Raw genomic sequence first — 19,592 nt, 5'->3', positions numbered from 1 at the left:
TTAAGCTTAAGAACAAAGACCTGGAGTTCCCGTCGTGGCGCAGTGGTTAACGAATCCGAGTAGGAACCATGAGGTTGCGGGTTCAGTCCCTGCCCTTGCTCAGTGGGTTAACGATCCAGCGTTGCCATGAGCTGTGGTGTAGGTTGCAGATGCGGCTCGGATCCCGCGTTGCTGTGGCTCTGGCGTAGGCCGGTGGCTACAGCTCCGATTAGACCCGTAGCCTGTGAACCTCCATATGCCCAAAGAAATAGCAAAAAGACAAAAAAAAAAAAAAAGACCTAAGGGCATGGGTTATTCACAGGGTCAGCTGAATGAGGACATAATACCATGGTCTAGGCGCACTGGGCCTGTACAGATTGGCACACCATTTGCACAAGCACGATATGTCCTCTAAATAAGAGAAAGAGAAACCTCATGACCAAGTGGTTTATGAGTGGTCGTTAACAGAATATGCTTTAGAAAAGAGAACCAAGGTGCAAACCTATGCACACAGGGTCACCACAAATAGGCATGCCCTTTACAGAAGCACAATGAGGATTCTCTGAAATGTTATGCATAGCTAGCTAACTCAAATGCTAATGATTCTTAAATGCCTAAAGTTTAGAGTAAAAAGTTTAACCATTTACCAGATAAGTGACTTTTAAAATAATAAAAAAAAAAAACCTATATCCTGCACCTACAACCCCCTTTTCTCTTGAGGTAATCCTCAAGAGCACAATAAAAGCGGTGTGGTTTCTTGAGGCAGGGCTCTTGGTCCCTGAGACCTTGAGTCCCCCGGTTCCCACCTTTACTTAAGATAAATGTCTCTGTGTCTTGTTTTATGTTAACTTTTTTCCCTTAAGTTCCATAGCACCCGTTCTTCAGCCCCATCCTGCTGAGCTGGTCTCGACAGCCATTATTTTGTAATAACCTTAAAAGGAGAATAATCTATAAAAATACTAAATCACTGTGCTGTACACCTGAAACTAACATTAGAAATCAACTCTACTTCAATAAATAAATAAATAAAAATAAATGTTCCTTCAAAAATGGGTACCATATGTGTTAAAACTTATTACCTCTGCATTCTTGGTGCCTAGCACAACTAGGATACACCATACATATTTTCCATTGTAAAAAGAAGAGAAACTTAAATTTTTTTTGATTATAGTTGATTTACAATGTTATGACGATTTCTGCTGTGCAGTGACCCAGTCATACACATGCGCGCGCGCGCACACACACACACACACACACATATACATATTCTCCTTTTTTTTTTTACATTATTTTCAATCATGGTTTATCCCAAGGATTAGCTATAGAAGAGAAACTTTTTATTTCTCCCAAAATAAGACTGAGAAAGTACTACCGAAAATTCTATGTTAATAGAACAGTTCAATAATGAAACACTTCTACAAAAGCATAAGAAAAAAAAATGTGATGGTTAATTTTATTTCATTAACATGATTAGGTTATGGTATCCAGTTCTCTGGTCAAACTCTAGTCTAGATACTGCTGTAAAGGTGGTTTTCTTTTTTTAATGTGAATAACTTTTTTTTTTTTTTTTATGGCTACACCCATGGCATACGGAGGTTCCCAGGCTAGGGGTCCAATTGGAGCTGTAGCCACCAGTCTATACCACAGGCACAGTAATAACGGATCTCAGCCATGTCTGGAACCTACAGCACAGCTCACAGCAACGCCAGATCTTTAACCCACTGAGCGAAGCCAGGGATCAAACCCACAACCTCATGGTTACTAGTTGGATTTATTTCTGCTGAGCCACTATGGGAATTCCATGAATAACATTTTCATCAGTAAACTTTGAGTAAAGCTGATCATCCTCCATAATGTGGGTGGGCCTCATCCAATCAGTTGAAGGCCTTAAGCGAAAACATAGGTTTCCCTCCCTGCTCTCCCCCATACCTCCTCAAGGCTGAGGAAGAAGGAATTTGCCTCCAGATTCAAGCTGCAACATCAACTTTTCCCTAGGTCTCCAGCCTTCCCTGCACATTTCAGACTTGCCAGTCCCCACCATCATGTAACCAATTCCTTAAAATAAACTTCTCTCTTGTTTTCATTCATATATATATATATATATATATATATATATATATATATATATATGTAATGTTTTCCCCTACTGGTTCTGTTTCTCTGGAGAATTCTAATATATTGTCCATGGATTTTTTTCAAAGACCATGACCACAAGTATTCATTCACTGCTTTCTGATATGCTAAATATTAAAATATATTCCCCCTAAGTTAAAGCCAAACATATAGATATATAAAGTCCAATCACTAGATGAAGGATATTCTGCTAAAACTAAAAGTGGGGAGTGATGGATGGTAAAAGGACTAAGAAAAAAATTTTCCAATCAATATACTTAGACTTGGATTTCTCATTGTGGCTCAGTGAAAAAGAATCTAACATCCATGAGGATACAGGTTCGATCCCTGGCCTTACTCAGTGGGGTTAAGGATCCAGAGTTGTCGTGAGCTGTGGTGTGGTCGCACATGGGGCTCAGATCCTGCATTGCTGTGGCTGTGGTGTAGGCCAGCAGTTACAGCCCCAATTTAGCCCTTAGCCTGGGAAACCTCCATATGCCCCAGGTACAGCCCCAAAAAGACAAATGTACATATGTACATACACATTGACCAATCCAATGGACATTTCATTTTAATAATGGCAGGTTATTTTAGTCCAACAATGGAATGACTTCAGGATATAGATGCCTTCACAAGCTATTATACTTCATAGAAAACAGTCTGCCAGAATTCACTGAATAAAAAAGAAAATATGCAAAGAAAATAGAAAATGAAAAGAAGAAAAGAAATATTAACTACCTCTTGATTATCTTTGTTTTGGTTTGCCCAGAAAATCTTATGATAAAGTGTTTCCATTGAATTGCTGGAATCAGTTCGGTCAAAACAGTGTCGATCCAACACCTCCAACGTGTGCAAAACCCGACTAATGGTCACCCCTGGATGTGGAAAGTAAGCAGGCAGTTAAAGAAGCCAAACACAGCCAGAACAGCATAGTGTGAAAGCATCACCCTTTGGCACAAAGGGAATTTAAGACATTTATCATTCTTAGCATAAAAGAATTGCCAACGAAACCAAACCGGACATTCTAGACAGCCAGGATCTAAAAGGGGTAAACTGAAGAATGTCCTCAAAATTCACGAGGTAGCCCTGCCCAAAAGATCCTTATTCAGTATGAGGACTGATTTGGAAGAATCAGAAACACGACAAAAAGTCTAGCATTCAAAAGCACCCCTTCTGTTGCGTTCTGTACCTGCTGTTGACTCTTGGCACTTGTCAAAAGACCACCGAACTTCGACTGCACGGCCTCTTTGTTTTATCTGCTGTTCTACCTCATAAATCCTTGCTCGAACCTGAAAGATAATCGCTTCCAATTAACTTGTGCTTGGAAAGCCACGGTGACTGTCTAAATCATGTCAGGTTTTTCCACATGAGCAGAGCACCCCTACAGTGAATTACAATATTGACTGCATTGCAGGAAATTCAGCCTGTTGCTCAAGAAGTGCATTTTAAAATTTACAAGTGCTGATCCAATGCCAGTTTTCAATAAAAAATGCTGACAAAAAAATAAATGCTTATCAAAACAATCTTTACAGTGAAATAGTTTTAGGAAACTATACAGAAAGGCGAAAGTTCTAAAGCATCACCTTTGAGCCATTTTGCTATGTATGAAAGCAACTAGCCACATTTTACTAATTCAAGAAAACTACTTCGTTAAAAAAAATAGCTCTTATTCTAAATACTAGTCACGATCTTATAGTTCAAGTTTCCTCAGTCTTTGAATCAACCCATCACTAATAAAAACACACAACGGTTACTAAATACCTAGACTATTAACTCTGTAATACAGGACTATACTAAGATCTAGACTACTAATTCCATAGTATAGTATTGTACTAATATATACTACTAATACTACAGTACTATAGTATATTATACTGTGTATACTATTATACTATTATTATAGTATATATACTATAGTATAGTGTGGTATTGTATTATAGTATATATACTATGTATTATAGTATAGCATATATTATACTAGTATACTACTAATGCTGTAGTATATTACTATAGTGTAATACTGTACTAATATATAAACTACTAACTCTGGGTGTTGTGGTCGTGTGTTATAACCACCATCATAATATTGACTGTTATGGGGCGGAACTCTCTGCAAGGATGGCCCAGCAAGGGGGTGAGAAGAAAAGGAGCAACGTGAAGAACTTCCGTGGTTCAAAGAGGCTACATCCTTCCCCAAGATCTAACCTGAAGAAAGGGGGGCAGAGCTGGGAATGGTCCCTGACAATCTAAGGTTGCTGAAATCCAGGTTTGGCCCAGTGCGCCGTGATGCCTCTCAAGAATGAAAAGAGCCACCAAACCACCATAACGAAAGGCTACCTGCTGGTTGAAAGCTGTGTTCCCGCCTGGCATGGGGAGGCTGGAGGGGGCTACTTGCAGCAGATCCAAAGGCGAGCCTGGGTTTGCGCTCTTATTGTCGTTTGTGGAATAATTCCACACCAAGGCACTTGGGCAACAGAGAGTAACAGTCTGGAAATAAAGCAGGAAAATCTTGATTAAACAACCGCTGAAGGGTAAAAAGTGACACCTTGTTATAACTAAATTATAGCTTCTTACCACTAAGTTTAAAATGTGATTATCTTACCCCATTCTCAAATGACAGGACAAAACTAAGAATTATTCATTTGAAGAGGAGGGAACACACCTACTGAGGAATTAAGGAATGTTATAATTTATAAGCTAAATTCCAGCACGAGAAACCTAGAAAAGTTGGTAAAAATGCAGTAATCACCACTTAAAAACTGTCACTTAAAACAAGTATATCCATGCAATTAAAAAAAAAAAATGAGTGAATCAGAATATATAGTAATTCCTAAGGCTGTAAAATCTAAAGAGGAACTTTTTTTTTAATCTCTCAAATAATGGTGCAGTGAGTTGCCTCATAAATGCTGGACAGGCAGTAACCTTGGATCCCGGGGTGGCAAATTTTTCTATAAAAAGCCAGTTAGTAAATGTCTCAAGCCCTTCAAGTCACCCACAGTTCCTGTCACATACTCTTCTTTTTTTTCTTTTTTTATTTAATAAAGCATTGAAAATGGAAAATCTATTCTTAGCTTGTGGGCTGGCCTTGACCCACAGGCTGCTGCATGCCTACCCTAACCTTGGACCCTTGTAGATAACTTTTCATTCAACCAGCTTGTACACAGTACTTTCTGTGACCGTCTTACTTATCCATCCCAGCCCATGAGGTAGGAGTGGGGTTCCCCAGCTGTACCAAAGAGGGATGTGAGCCATGGAAGAGACGGGCAAGGCAGCGCAAGGCGACGTCAGCACCCAGGCCTGGAACCACTGCTTCCTAAAGGCAGAATGACTCTTATGGCTGCCATTTAATTAAACACTTACTCTGCGCTGCACATGGTTCTGGAAACTTTTAGCCATCACTGCCTTAACGCTTTATGATAAGGAAGTAGAACTGTCACCATCCCCCACCCACACATGGGGAAGCAGAGGCTCAAGGTTAAAGTTACCATGTGGCAGAGAGGAGACTGAGGTCAGGGCTGTAATGATTCTAAAGAAGAGGTCTTTCCCATGATGCTATGGGGCCACCTGACCACAAACCATATCAGCTTAGAAGATGGATGCAATAGTTCTTTTCTAAAAAGCAAAATTATGTATTAAAAAACTAGACTCTGAGGTCCTGAAGATACCTTCATTGAAACCAGCTGGCAGAGATGAACATGAGTCCCTGAGCCCCACCAGTGCATCCGTCTCTGCTGGCCCAAATCCCCATCTCCTTCCTCCCATCCATGAGCAGGTGTGGTTCTTGACTCCTACTGTTCTCGATTCCAGAACCTCCAATACCCAGGGCACTAATCCATCAAACACCCTCCACTCCTCAGCTCAGACTCACCCCCTCTCAGTTTACTCTGAGCTTGGAAATATGTTCAAGTCTGCCCAGCAAAAAATAAGAAATTTATTTTTTTAAAATCCCCACTCATCTAGCAGTAACTTCTATCTCTTCCCTTCACAGGCATATTTCTCAAAAGAGGTAGCATTATTTTTCCTCATTCTTCATTGTTCCTCAAAGCCCCTTAATATGGCTTCTCACTCACTTCCACTGATGATCTGTGACCACCACGTGGTCAAAGAGAGTCTCGAAGTTCCCATCGTGGCTCAGTGGTTAACAAATCCAACTAGGAACCATGAGGCTGCAGGTTCAGTCCCTGCCCTTGCTCAGTGGGTTGAGGATCCAGCGTTGCTGTGAGCTGTGATGTAGGTTGCAGTCTGGGCTTGGATCCCTCGTTGCTATGGCTGTGGCGTAGGCCAGCGGCTACACCTCTGATTCAACCCCTAGCCTGGGAACCTCCATGTGCTGGGGGTACAGCCTTAGAAAAGACAAAAAAAAAAAAAAGACAGTCTCAGCCACTTGCTTATAAGATCACCCCAATCTACTGGACACCACCCACTACTAATTTCTCCTGGAAACTTTCTGCAGGACCTGGAGAAGCAGTCCAGCATGGTGGTTAAGAGTGTGGACTCTGCATCCAGACTGGGTGAGATTTCCAGCTTTGCCCCTTATTTTCTGTGTGACCTATGCCACCTTTTCATTACTCATGTTCCACCGGATGGTTCTGAGAACTAAAGGACTCAAGGTATGCCAAAACTTAGCACAGTGGCCAGCATACACTAAATGCTATAAATACGATGATAATCAAACGATGACAATATTATTCTCATCGTCTTTGGTTCTGTACAACACTCTCGCCGGTTCTTCTCTCTCCAGTCTGGCCACTTTCCTGGTCACCTCTGTGACCTTCTCCTCTACTATCTCTTAACCACTTGTGCCCCAGACTCCACAGGTCAGCTCTCACTACTTTTTAGGTAATCACCCCCTCCCGATATCCTGACCAGCCTGGTGGCCCTGAGTGTCCCACATCTGGCCCCGTCTGCCCTCACCTTCAGAATCAGACACATAAGCACCTCTTGGACAGACCCACCTGGAGATCCCAAGGGATACAACAGTCCAAACTCACCTAGACTCTTCCAAACTGACTTCTTGCCTCGTCTCTCTTTCTCCCTACCTTCCCACTCCCCTAATTCTTCCCTGTTCTGTGGCCAAAACAATCTAATCAAGCCACACAACTGACCACGTAAAACCCTCCATTGACATCCTAATCATAAGGCACACAGGGGCCCCTCTGGGCCCTGATCCCCAACAGAGTTCACACTTTACGTTCCATTAAAACCAATCTGCCAACGAGATGGCTGATCCACCCTCTGGGCCTCCTCCCGCACTGTTCCCTCTGCCTCAAACACTCTGATCACTTTTTTATCTTTTAACCCATATTGCACGAGCTAGTCAGGACCATGTCCTTCAGAGAACCCCCCTAAATTCCCGGTTGGACTACAAATTCCACTTCTCTGCTCCCTCAGCCCCCTGAGTGTCCCTCCAAGGGGACAAGGCAGCCCCCTGTCACAGCACAGGGGAACTGCCCTTTTAGGAGCCTGTTCCATCCTCCTGACAAGAGTGGAGACCATGCTCCGTGGCCAGCCCTGTCCCAAAGCCCCTCCATAACGAGGACACATAAGGAGCCCAAGAAACATGACCCGAACCCTGACCTCTGAGCTCCTCGAGGGCAGGACCGTCTCTCACACCCCAGAAGCATCAGCCAGCAGCCTCCACACTCCCTGAAATCCAAGCATAGGACATCTGGCAGATGAGCAGAGCCTGGTAAGCTTTTTGAATGTTAAAAAAACAGAGGGAGAAGGCAACCAACTAAAGCTGCGGGACTGAGGAAGTTACAGAATGCTGCACGGAGAAGCTGTCTTTCCCCAAGACCAGTAATGCAGCCGACCTATTTTTGCGGGTTCCCTGAACAACTTCTAATCATAGAACTACCTAACAGGCCTAATAAAAAACAACCACTATATCCCTCTGCTAGAAGAAGCAATAAACAATTCCCCTGGCTTGATCCAACATAGGGAGATGAAAACAGGAAACTTCAATCTATCACCTACTTGGAAAGAATTAGAATTGTGACATGAAAGTTGAAGATGTAAGGTTCCCATTGCGGTGCAGCGTAAATGAATCCAACTAGTAACCATGAGGTTGCAGGTTCAATCCCTGGCCTCGCTCAGTGGGTTAAGGAACTTTCATTGCCAGGAGCTGTGGTGTAGGTCACAGACAAGGCTCGGATTCCTCGTTGCTATGGTTGTTGCATAGGCTAGGAGCTATAGCTCCAAATCAAACCCTAGCCTGGGAACCTCCATATGCCATGCGTCTGGCCCTTTAAAAAAAAAGTTGAGGATGCAACTCCCGGAGTTCCCTGGTGGCCTAGTGGTTAAAGGATCCAACCAGTGTTGTCACTACTGTGGCACAAGTTTGATCCCTGGCCCAGGAACTTCCTCATGCTGCCAGCATGGCTAAAAAAATAAATAAGATGCAATTCCCAACTCAACTGTCTCCTGCACTGCATGTTCCCATAAAAGAGGATGGGCCAGGACTTACCTGCAACATACAACTGAGTCCATAAACCAAGGGGCCATGCTGTGCACAGGAAAGAAAGTCGGAGAAGGCCAGCTGCACGGGGCTCATGCCAGGGCCGGGGGGGCCGGGGCTGGGGGCCCCGATGCTTGCGTTGTTTGGTCCTATCATCACGTGGGGCGAGTGGGCAGCGAGGAGGCCGGGGCTGTCGCTCAGCAGCAAGGCAAGACGCCGGGCACAGAAGTAGGCAAGACGCCGGGACAGGTAAGCCGACTGGACAAACTCATCTGAATACTGAGAAGCACAAGGACAGAGACCTCAGCCCCGTCTTGGGCTACTCCATGAGGCAGCTACTGTCACAGAGGCTTTTCCTCATGAAAAAAACAAACAAACAAACAAAACTTCAAAGGTACTGTACAGACCAGTACTGTCCGATGGGAATATAATGTAAGCTACATACATAATTTTAAACTTTCTAGTAGCCATCTAAAAAAAAAAAAAAAATCACAGCCAAAATTAAGAGAATGATATATTTGGCTTATTATAACTAAATCTAAAACACTATCATTTTAAAAGTTCTCTGGTGGCCTAGTGGTTAGGATTTAGCACTTCCAACATGCACGACCAGGGTTCAATCCCTGGTCTGGGAACTGAGCCCCCACATCAAGCTGCTGCATGCCGCAGTAAAAAAAAACAAAAACCGCTATCATTTCAACGTGGTATCAACAACATGGACAGCATTAATGAGATGTTATCCGCTCTTTTTCCTGTACCAAGTCTGAAGCCTGGCATGCACTTTACACTAAGAGCATATGGCAAAACATGTACTTGTCACATTTCAAGGGCTTAGCAGTCTCATTTCCCTAGTGGCTACTACAGTGGACAGCACAGGAAGGACACAGGACTCCAGTAGGGTGTGGTCTCTGGGAGGGTACTAGGTGAGAGACAGAATTATTTTTCACCAGCTAGGCTTTTTTATTGTTTAGGTCATTAAATGGATAAATTACCTTTCCAGGAAATTTTTTTTTTTTTTTTTTTTTTGCTTTTTAGGGCTGCACTCGAGGCATATGTAGGTTCCCAGGCAAGAGGTCTAATCAGAGCCACAGCTGTCGGCCTACACCACAGCCACAGCAACGTGGGATCCAAGCCTCATCTGAGACCTACACCACAGCTCGTGGCAATGCAAGTTACTTAACCCACTGATCGAGGCCAGGGATGAAACCCACAACCTCATGGTTGCTAGTCAGATTCATTTCCACGGTGCCACGACAGGAACTCCAAAATTTTTTTTTTTAATAAATTTCATCCAGGTAGCCTAAAATATAACAGATCTGAGACCAATCATGAAAATAGGAAGTTCCCATCCCTAGTGGCTCAAAGAATATCAAAAGAATGTAGAAGGCCCTCTATAGCCTTAAAAAGAGATGATTGGTCTTGTTTTCACAGAAATCTGTGTGAACAAGGAGACGGTATTTAAAGAGCAGTTTGCTCAGCTCAGGGATGGGGGAGTCGATGTGGCGAGAATACCTGAAAAGGACATGGGGATAGAAACTATGAACATGGCCAGGATCAAGCCCCAACAGCTTATGAGAAGTCTCTTGTGTGTTATGGCATCAGGACCACTGTTCCTTCCATTTCAAAAAGGAATTTTCCCCTCCTCCTCCTCTACTTACCTCCTCACTCTTATCAGACTCACTTCTCACCCACAGAGTCAAAAGGCTCATGGTCACATGTACTGTACCTGCAGCATTAGTGGTAATAAGAGTTTAAGAAGATCATCATCCATTGGTCTGATCTTTTCTAACACGTCCAAGATCCATGTCAAATATTCGTGTTTTTCTAGCATTCCTTCCTTCAATGAACAAAGAAAAATTACACTAATAGTGTTAAAGCAAAACCAACTAAAACTCAGTAAAGAGCACTGCTATTTTTATGCTTAAGTGTATTTTGACTAATGTTTTTGTTATTGTCGTAAAACATTGTCTCATTGATCAAAGTTCAAATTCTAAGCAAAGCAAAGAACTGATGCCATTTGGTATGGTTGCTTTGGAGAGTTTGGGGCTGTTGTTCATGGTTTCTGCATATATGCTTCCCTCCAAACTGATAAATATTTAATTCCTATAAGAAAGAAAATTCAGAGGCTTTCAGACTCTCAGGGCATGTCAAGTGCCTGGCTAGATTTCAGGGTACTATGAACTCATACTCACAGGAGGGAACCTGACCAATGGCAATAAGAAGAAAGAACAAAAACACCCATCATGCCATCATTCTGCAAAGAGGTTGAAAAAGTAACCTAGTAACCTCCTTCTCTATCCTAAAATGAATTTCAGATGCCATAAGCTACCTACAAAATGTAACCTTAAAAATCAATATAATGGTCTAATTAACCGTAATACAAACAAATGAAGGAATTTATAGTAAAATAATATCTAAGTATCTCGACACAACTACACTAAGAACAGTAACATGCCCATAAATTTCCAAAATGCTCCGCCCACAGGCTTAGTATAGCCCCTCTTGACATAAGCACTATTAACATTTTTATCTTTTCCCTTCATACATATATGTACATGTAAGTACACACACTCTTTATGACATTCTAGGTGCATACATATTTAATGTCATATTATAGTTTTCTATCACAAGTCACATCATAAAAGAATCTTTAATCTTAAAACAAAAGGTTATGGGAGTTCCCATCCTGGCTCAGCAGAGACGAGTTTGACTAGCATCCATGAGGACACAGGTTCAATCCCTGGCCTCGTTCAGTGGGTTAAGGATCTGGTGTTGCTATGAGCTATGGTGTAGGTCACAGATGAGGCCCGGATCTGGAGTGGCTGTGGCTGTGGCTGGCAGCTACAGCTCCGATTCGAGCCCTAGCCTAGGAAACTCCATGTGCTGCAGGTGTAGCCCTAAAAAGCTTAAAAAAAAAAAAAAAAGAACCACACACACACACAGACACACAAGGCTATGTTTTCTGGAAAAGCCACTGAGACTTTTCTGGTCATTCTGATAATAACCTTAGGATTTAATATGAAATCCTACCTTATACCCATCAACTCTGATGTAGCTATGTATGACCAGTGGTCCACAAGCGTGGTTATCAACGATTCTTGTAAAAATACTTCTAAATTATAGTTTCTAGGAGTTCCCATCGTGGCTCAGTGGGTTAAAAACCCGACTACTATCCATGAGGATGCAGGTTCAATCCTTGGCCTCACTCAGTGGGTTAAGGATTCAGTGTTGCTGAAAGCTGAGGCATAGGTTGCAGATGCAGCTCAGATCCTTTGTTGCTGTGGTGTAGGCCAGCAGCTGCAGCTCCAATATGACCCCTTTCCTGGGAACTTCTGTAAGCCTCGGATGTAGCCATAAAAAAAAAATTAGTTTCTATATTTAAAATATTACAGTAACACCACATCAACATGCCATAATAGCAAAGTATTTACTTATTGCTAATTTCTAACTTTTAAAATGTATAGTCAAAAAAAAGGGAAATTCACAGAAAAAGTGCAATATAAAAATTTCAGACCCATAAATTCTAAGTTAAAGAAATCAATAAAATTGAACTTTTATTAAAGATTAAGAGATAGTGAATATAAGGTTCCAAAAAAGAGAATCTTCACAAGCATGACTTCTAAGGACTACACAGTGTCCATCCTCAAGATTCTTTTATTATGTATCTGTACCCTTAATTCTGCACACACATGTCTGCCCACGAACATACTAGTTTCACATTTCAGAGTACGGTGAATTAAAATATAGTATTTTTTTTATTTTTCTGCCCCACCCACAGCATATGGAAGTTCCCAGTCCAGGGATCAAATCTGAGCCGTATCTGCAACCTGTGCCACAGTTGCAACAATGTATGAATCCTTATTAACCCACTGCTCCAGGCCAGGGATCAAACTGGCAACACCAGAGCCAAGCCAGACCATTAACCCAGTGCACCACAGCAGGAACTCCAAAATACAATAGATTTTTGAATTTTAACATTAACGTCTCAGTTTGAGTCATCACTTTAGAACCTAAATGCTTCCTATAAAAGAGACACAAATTTCAATGTTCTTTATATAAAGTAATCCCTCCAAAAAATATTAAACATGCTGAGAGACACTTTTTCAAAGATGCAGACTAAATCCTCAGCTCAATAAAAGTCGTAAAAGCTTGGAGCAAGCACCAAAATAGTTCTCTGTTAAATGAGTTGTTTTTACTGACTTAACACTAACAAGGCTACTTCCCAAAGGAGGAGGAGGTCGATTCCTACCTTGAGTGCTAGGAAAGGTTGCTTACCACCTGGAAATTATAATTAAAGTTTTCAAGGGGAAATTTAGAAACCACACATCCTTTCTACCACCTTTTTCTTGGATCAAGATAGCAGGCTGTGAAAGTCTAGGCTAGTAACACAACTTCAGCTGAGTACATTTGTCCCTGCTTCTGGCAGGGAGTAAAGATGGAGGCAAATAACAGCACAAGCGCCCTCTTCTGGTCAATATGATGTACACCAGTGTGTCAGGAGGGGAGTTTAGTCATTATTCTTCAATATCCTTCCTTATCCCTCCTCCCCTGTTGAGAGGAGAACAAAATTAAGATGACCTTTCTTTGGAATAATTAGGCTCTAAAGGAGATCTAATATAAGACAGAAGGCAGCAGCACAAAAACTTTTCTGAATAAATATCTCTAATTTTTGCTAAATAAAAGGCTTGGAAGGATTTATTTAATAGTGCAATTAATTACAAAGCATTAATGGCATGAAAACAGCTGACATCATTGATCAATATACATAATAGGAAGCTGTCATCCTAGGGCAAAGGTGCTATCTTTAATATAATTTAATGTGAGAAATGTCAGATGGCTTTCTTTGAATGTATTAGGTCATATAAAGATATAATTTAACCCTCCAAAACCTAACTAAGGAATTTCTTCTCTTCTCAAAAGCATGCAAACAGCCTTGAGATTCACGGGAAGGTTACCTGGAACATGTGAAATGCCAACTTCTCGTTGTACTCCCACTGCCGCATAGCTTGTTCCACATCTGGCGGCACGGGGACAGGGCCATCGCCGGTGCTGGAAGCCACGTGGTAAAAGTCGGAAATCTTAGCCAGCTGCTCTCGAAGATACCTGGTAGATATCTGTGTCCACTCTGCATTTAAAAAAAAAAAATCCATTTCCAGACACGATAAATATATGAATTAACCTTTTCTCCCTCTTTTCGTTTATTGCAAGGATATATTTCTAAAACAAACATCTATGACCCAAAAATGGTTTTGGCACACAGATCTAAGCACTGCTCAGAAAGGCACGCCCACCCCAGAGCCCTTCCATCATGTGCACTGTTGTAACGGGGTCTGCCCCATCCATCAGTCAGTCAGTAGGGATGCCAGCCGGCCCTCCCCTGGAGCCTCTGGGACCCCTAACCAAAGAGAAGAGATCCCCACACTAGAATCAGGTGTACCTGGTAATCCCATCCGTGTGTTAAACAACAATTAAAAGTAATGACAGCATCAGAGGCATAAGCAGGAAATAGAACAGTGGAGGTGAGCACGTCAAGAAACCACGATTCTAGCGTAAAAGAATTCAAAATCCCTCCAAATGCACCTCTTTTAGGGTAAAGTTTTCAGGCTCCAAGTCAGGGTTCAAACATGCCCAATTAGGATGTGTGCTGTTTTGGTCAATCTGTGAGAGGGCTGGCTTCCCCCAGGGCTGACCCCACACAGTGTTCCGAGCTGCATTCCCCGGGCCCTGCCAGGGGATAGCCATCTGGACCTTCTATTATTCTGCTCTCCTCAACCAACACAAGATACCTCAGAACTCAAGAGAAAGAGGAGTAAGGGACAAAAAGTAGGAGGCTGGAAAGGAAACAGAAAAAGTAGCATTAAAAAAAAAATCACTGAAATTATGCAAAAGTATCTGCCATGGGGGCACAAATTAAATCAGTGTGTTGCCTTTGGCAACCATGAGGGATCTGATGCCAACTTTAGCCCATTCCGTGGATAAAAATGCAATAATTGCATGCTCACAGCCAAATTTCCCCAAGGATTAGTGAAAAAGCGTTTCAGAATACATCATCCTACTGAAACACTTCCATACAACGCTGCTTCCCATAACTTCAGCAATAGGTTCTCCTATCTTCTTTTTTTAAAGGAACCTATTTTGATAAAGCAAGAGTAGAAACTCAACATCTGTTAGAAATTGTTGTTTGTATTTAAGTACTGCCAAAATTACTTGACAACAGTACCCAGAGTTAACTACTGTTAAGTTATGGTCTAAACCACTTATTCTAATTGTGTCTTAGTTAAAACTGAAATTCAAATGCACATGTCAAGCACTGCTCCAGTAATAAACCAACCCAAGAAGATAAACAGATACTAGGTCAACGTTCTGTTCCCAGTATAATCGTGTTTCAGAAAGACCCACCAATAAGAGATATCATCATTAAAACTACTCCATTGGCATTACAAACAAAACAATGAATTATCAATGTCATCATTTTCTGGTGCCCCCAATATGGACTAATGGTCTCATGACTCTCGCTTGTTCAACAAAGCAAAATGCCAGCCATCAGATGAGACGAGTTTAGCTTCGCTATAATAGGCAAAAACAAAAATAACAAGGATCCAAATCCGAGCTTTTGTGTGCCAAGCCTTGCTATTAACTCACTCTCAGTATGGTACTATTCTCAATACCCCCTCAGAATATTTTAGCCTCCAGAGCTAAAAATAAACACCCACATTCACACACCCCCTACTTTGTCTAGGGTGTATTTTCTTTTCAAAACTTTTTTAAAGCAAAGAAGAAATACACATTCACTATAGAAAATTTCTAATGCAGATATGACATGGGAAAAAATCTCATAATCACTAGATATTTTTTATATCTTTTCATTTTTTTTTCCTTCTGTGTCCTTGGCTGTTTATATAATAAACATATGCATATCTTTTTACAAACTCACTGAATATATAAATCTACATTCTGAATTCTTTTTAAAATTCAAATAGAATTCAAATGTAGAACCTCTTGGGAGTGTATTTTAACTTTAACTGTATTTAACTGACATTAAGTAATCCATCAGACCGATTCAGAAGCTTGGTACTTAAGACAGTCTAGTGTGAACTGATATAAAAATTAGGATGCACACAAAGTGCTCAGTCAAAACTAAAATCAAAAAATAACAAATGGCCACTCCTTAAAATTATCAGGATTTATTGGTACCTCTCATGCTGAGTTAGGACCAGTCATCAAAAGGGAGAAATGAAGGCAGCAGAGACAAGACAAGCAGTGGTTCTCAGCCCTGAACACAAATGTGATCACCCAGGGAGCTTTCATCAAACGCCACCCACCCCACCAGATTCTGACTGAACTGGTCTGGAGTGGGGACACAGTTCCAAGTGACAAAAAGTAAATAGAAATGGCTGGAGAATTTAGGGAAGATGGCAGGCAGGGAAGTTCAAAGGTAGAAAGGATGCAGAAAATGATGAGAAATTGATGCAGAAAGTGAAGGGGCTGCTTTGAAAGTGGTGGGTTCTAAAGCTCAGAGGCAACTCATAGGCTATGGTCGCATCTCTAGTTCCCTGATGCCAAGGAGAACTCAAGGTCCACAAAGATTACAAGGGAGGTTAAGAACCTGAATTTTACTGAGAGTGGCATCAGGGGTCAGCATTAAAAAGAAGGAGTGGTCCCGTTGGCAGCACCCTCCCTGGCATCTGAGAATCCTGTAGCCACTAGTCTTCTTTGCTAATTCCTAAGCCCTCAAAAAGAAGGAATTTCAGAGGTCATGCAGCTCATCCTACATGAGAGATCCAGGTACTGGAGGTGTAACTCAAGGTCACAGAGGTAAATGAGAAGTACACAGACAGGTGTGAGATGCCCCACTCTAGGGCATGAAAATATGGAAATTGAAAAACACATAATAGGTGAGAACAGAGATGTGCTAAGTTACATTAACAGACGATTCCCTTGGGGGCCTGAAATACTTGCAGGATTAATAAGAGAACAGGAACTCAGCAGAGATGTGTTGCCCTGGGGGCAAACTCACAGCACCCCAAGTGCACCAATGCTCAAGAAGAAGGCGCCCTGGCAGCGTGACACAGCATAGAAGCAATGAATGCAGGGCCATGCTGAGTGCTACTGGCAGAATGGACTATGGAAGATGATGACCCTGGATCCACATCCTACCTCTGCCACTCAGTCATGAGCAAAGTACCTAGCCTCCACTACATCTCAATCTCCTCCTCTCCGCAGCTTGGATCAACAAGACACACAAGCCAGAGTTATGGTAAGGATGAGTTCCTTAGCTTGGGGCATGCAAAGCAGAAGCCAGTCAATAACTGGTCACTTTCATCAATAATATTGGCATAAAGATTAGACCTTGTCTGTCCCTGATGTCAGACCCTGCTTCTGTCTCAGCTGAGCTGCAAAGCCCAACATAATGCTCTGAGTAAGTATTTACAGAATCGATGCCAATTTAATAGTTCCAAAACCTTCAAGGAATCTGCAGTCCTTAATGAATTAAGGACAAATTCCTTAGCTGGCAATTAAAACCATGTCAAATACTGTCTACCGTTACATACTCCACTAGCTCAAGATGCTTTCTCTGACTCTTCTGCCTATGATGCTCTACCAACGGGACCTTCCTACTCACCTGTGCTCATATGTGGGCATATTTGGGGGCACAATTCAAATGTCATGTCTCACATTTAGCCTCCTCTAGTTTCTGGACACCCACACCCCACCTAGCAGGGATCTCTCTCTCTCCTCTGACTGAGATATTAGAATCTCCTCCATCTCTTTCATCCCCATAAAACTATGCCTGACATACTCAATATCTAAGTATTGACCTGAATCAATACATTATAACATCTTTCCAAAATTAAATTATTAAATCAAGTTCCTCCCCAATTATTCTGCCTCTCAAATCTTCATTCAAACATCTTCGCTTTCTAGTTTAAACTCATCACTGCAGACCTAAAAAGTTTCAAACACCACTTTATGGAAAATGCCAAACTCCCTCTCTAATACAGTCCATCTCTTTTTTTTTGGGGGGGGGGCACATCCTTGGCATGAGAAAGTTCCTAGGCCGGGGGTTAAACCCATGCCACAGCAGTGGCTCGAGCCACATCAGTAACAATGCTGGATCCTTAACCCACTCGGCCACCAGGGAACTCCCATACACTATCTTTATTATAACCAATGCAACCTCCAGTAAATATAAGTGTAAATATAAATTTCACATACACACCTTATATAGAGAGATATAGCCTTTAATTTTGTGAAGGCTTGTTTTCCTTGTTAAATTTTTTCAAAACCAGCAGTAACCTACTATGTAAAACAGATACAACAAAGATTGCTTTTCAAAACTTCCAACCAAGTCCAGAAATGAAGGTGCCCATCTTTCAAGTAATCCATTTGAATCAGCACTTTAAGCAGACTCCTTGATAGAAAAACATATCCTCAAAAATTCCCCCTGACACTACACCACCACCACTACAATAAAAAGTGCTTGCCTTGCCACAATAGGACAGACTGCTTCTCAAAACTGCAGAATGTAGGGGATTTAACCAGCCTGACTTTGGTGCAGACCGATGGCAGGCAGGAGTTCATTATATGTAAGACGCTGCCCCTCCATTTCTGAACTCCCAACAAAATGGTTTTTACCATTTTCCTCATGCTTTCTGTTGTTAAAATGCTTTCTTGATCAAAAGATACCAGCAACGATGTGCAAAGACGACTCACAAATTGAGAGAAAACATCTGCAAATCATTTATCTGATAAGGGACTTGGATCTAGAATTTCTAATGAATGATTACAACTCAATAACAAAAAGACAAATAATCCATTTTTTAAAATGGGCGAAGGATCTGAAAAGACATTTCTCCAAAGAATATAAACGCGTGGCCAGTAAGCACATGAAAAGATGCTCAACATCCTTAGCCACAAGGGAAATGCAAATCAGAACCACAACAAAGTATCACCAGGACAGTTATAAACAAAAGGACAGATAATAACAACTTTTTTGTGAGGATGTGTGGAACTAGAATCTTTGTGCATTGTTGATGGGAATGATGTAGCCACTGTGGAAAATAGTTTGGCAGTGCCTCAAAAGGTTGAACACAGAGGTACCGTATAATCCATCAATTCCACAACTAGTTATATACCCATGAGAAATGAAAACACATGTCCACACAAAGATTTGTACACAAATGTTTGTCGCAGCATGGTTCATGATAGCCACAAAGTGAAAGCAACTCAAATGTCCATCAACAGATGAATAGGTAAATAAAAGGTCTTACAGGCATATAATTGAATGCTATTCTGCCATAAGAAGTCAGGAACTACTGATACAGACTACAACACAGATGAACTTTGAAAACATTTTGTTAACTAAAGTACTTATATCAAAGAACCAAACATGTTATAAATCCACCTAGATGAAATGTCCAGAATAGGCAAATCCGCAGGGCTGAGGGGGATTGAGCAGAAATGGGGAGTGACTGCTAATGGGTACAAAATCCCCCTCAGGGTGATAGGAAACTCTAAAATGCAGTGATGGTTTCACAGCTCTGTGAACATATGAAAACCCACTAAATTGTATACTTAAAATGAACTGTAAAACATGTAAATTATATCTCAATGAAGCTATTATGATTTTTAAATGTTTTCTTAAAATACTTCACTACCAATAAAAATTCATCAGCATTTCATGAAGTAAAAGAAAAGACTATCCCACACTGATCAAAAGTAACCAATACGATACGATATAACTTTGAGAGGCGGGGGACAGGGAGGTGGCTGGGGAGAAGATTAAGGGACAGAAACAAATGTGGCCAAGAGTGATGGGTGAAACCTGAGTGATGGGTAATAGGGACTTTATCACACTCTTCTGTATTTGTATATGTTTGAAATGTCCATAATAAAAGGCTTTAAAAAGTTAATCAGTCATATACTATAAAATGATTCACGGAAAATCCGAAATCCCCTATTCAGCCACTGCTCACTTGGGGAATGAAAGGGGGAAATCAGTGTACTGATTGGCAGCCTGGATAAAGAATAGCCCCAGTGAAAA

The 19,592-nt window shown here is 41.5% G+C and overlaps 1 protein-coding gene across 2 annotated transcripts in view; it reads right to left on the bottom strand.

Annotated features, from left to right (window-relative positions):
* Positions 1-19,592, bottom strand: part of MED12L (mediator complex subunit 12L) — a 352,961-nt gene that overhangs the window by 275,262 nt on the left and 58,107 nt on the right. For both annotated transcript variants that reach the window (XM_047784689.1, XM_047784699.1), the window contains exons 6-11: positions 13,504-13,673; positions 10,275-10,385; positions 8,558-8,827; positions 4,429-4,578; positions 3,281-3,380; positions 2,830-2,966 (exon numbers count right to left, since the gene is read on the bottom strand). In XM_047784689.1, the coding sequence (XP_047640645.1) occupies positions 2,830-2,966; positions 3,281-3,380; positions 4,429-4,578; positions 8,558-8,827; positions 10,275-10,385; positions 13,504-13,673 (938 nt within the window). The remainder of the gene's footprint in view (positions 1-2,829; positions 2,967-3,280; positions 3,381-4,428; positions 4,579-8,557; positions 8,828-10,274; positions 10,386-13,503; positions 13,674-19,592) is intronic.

This window comes from Phacochoerus africanus, chromosome 1 (genome assembly GCF_016906955.1).
Source record: "Phacochoerus africanus isolate WHEZ1 chromosome 1, ROS_Pafr_v1, whole genome shotgun sequence".
Taxonomy (NCBI): domain Eukaryota; kingdom Metazoa; phylum Chordata; class Mammalia; order Artiodactyla; family Suidae; genus Phacochoerus; species Phacochoerus africanus.
The sequence above is the reverse complement of the archived record's forward strand: the minus strand, read 5'-3'. Positions and strand labels throughout refer to the sequence as shown.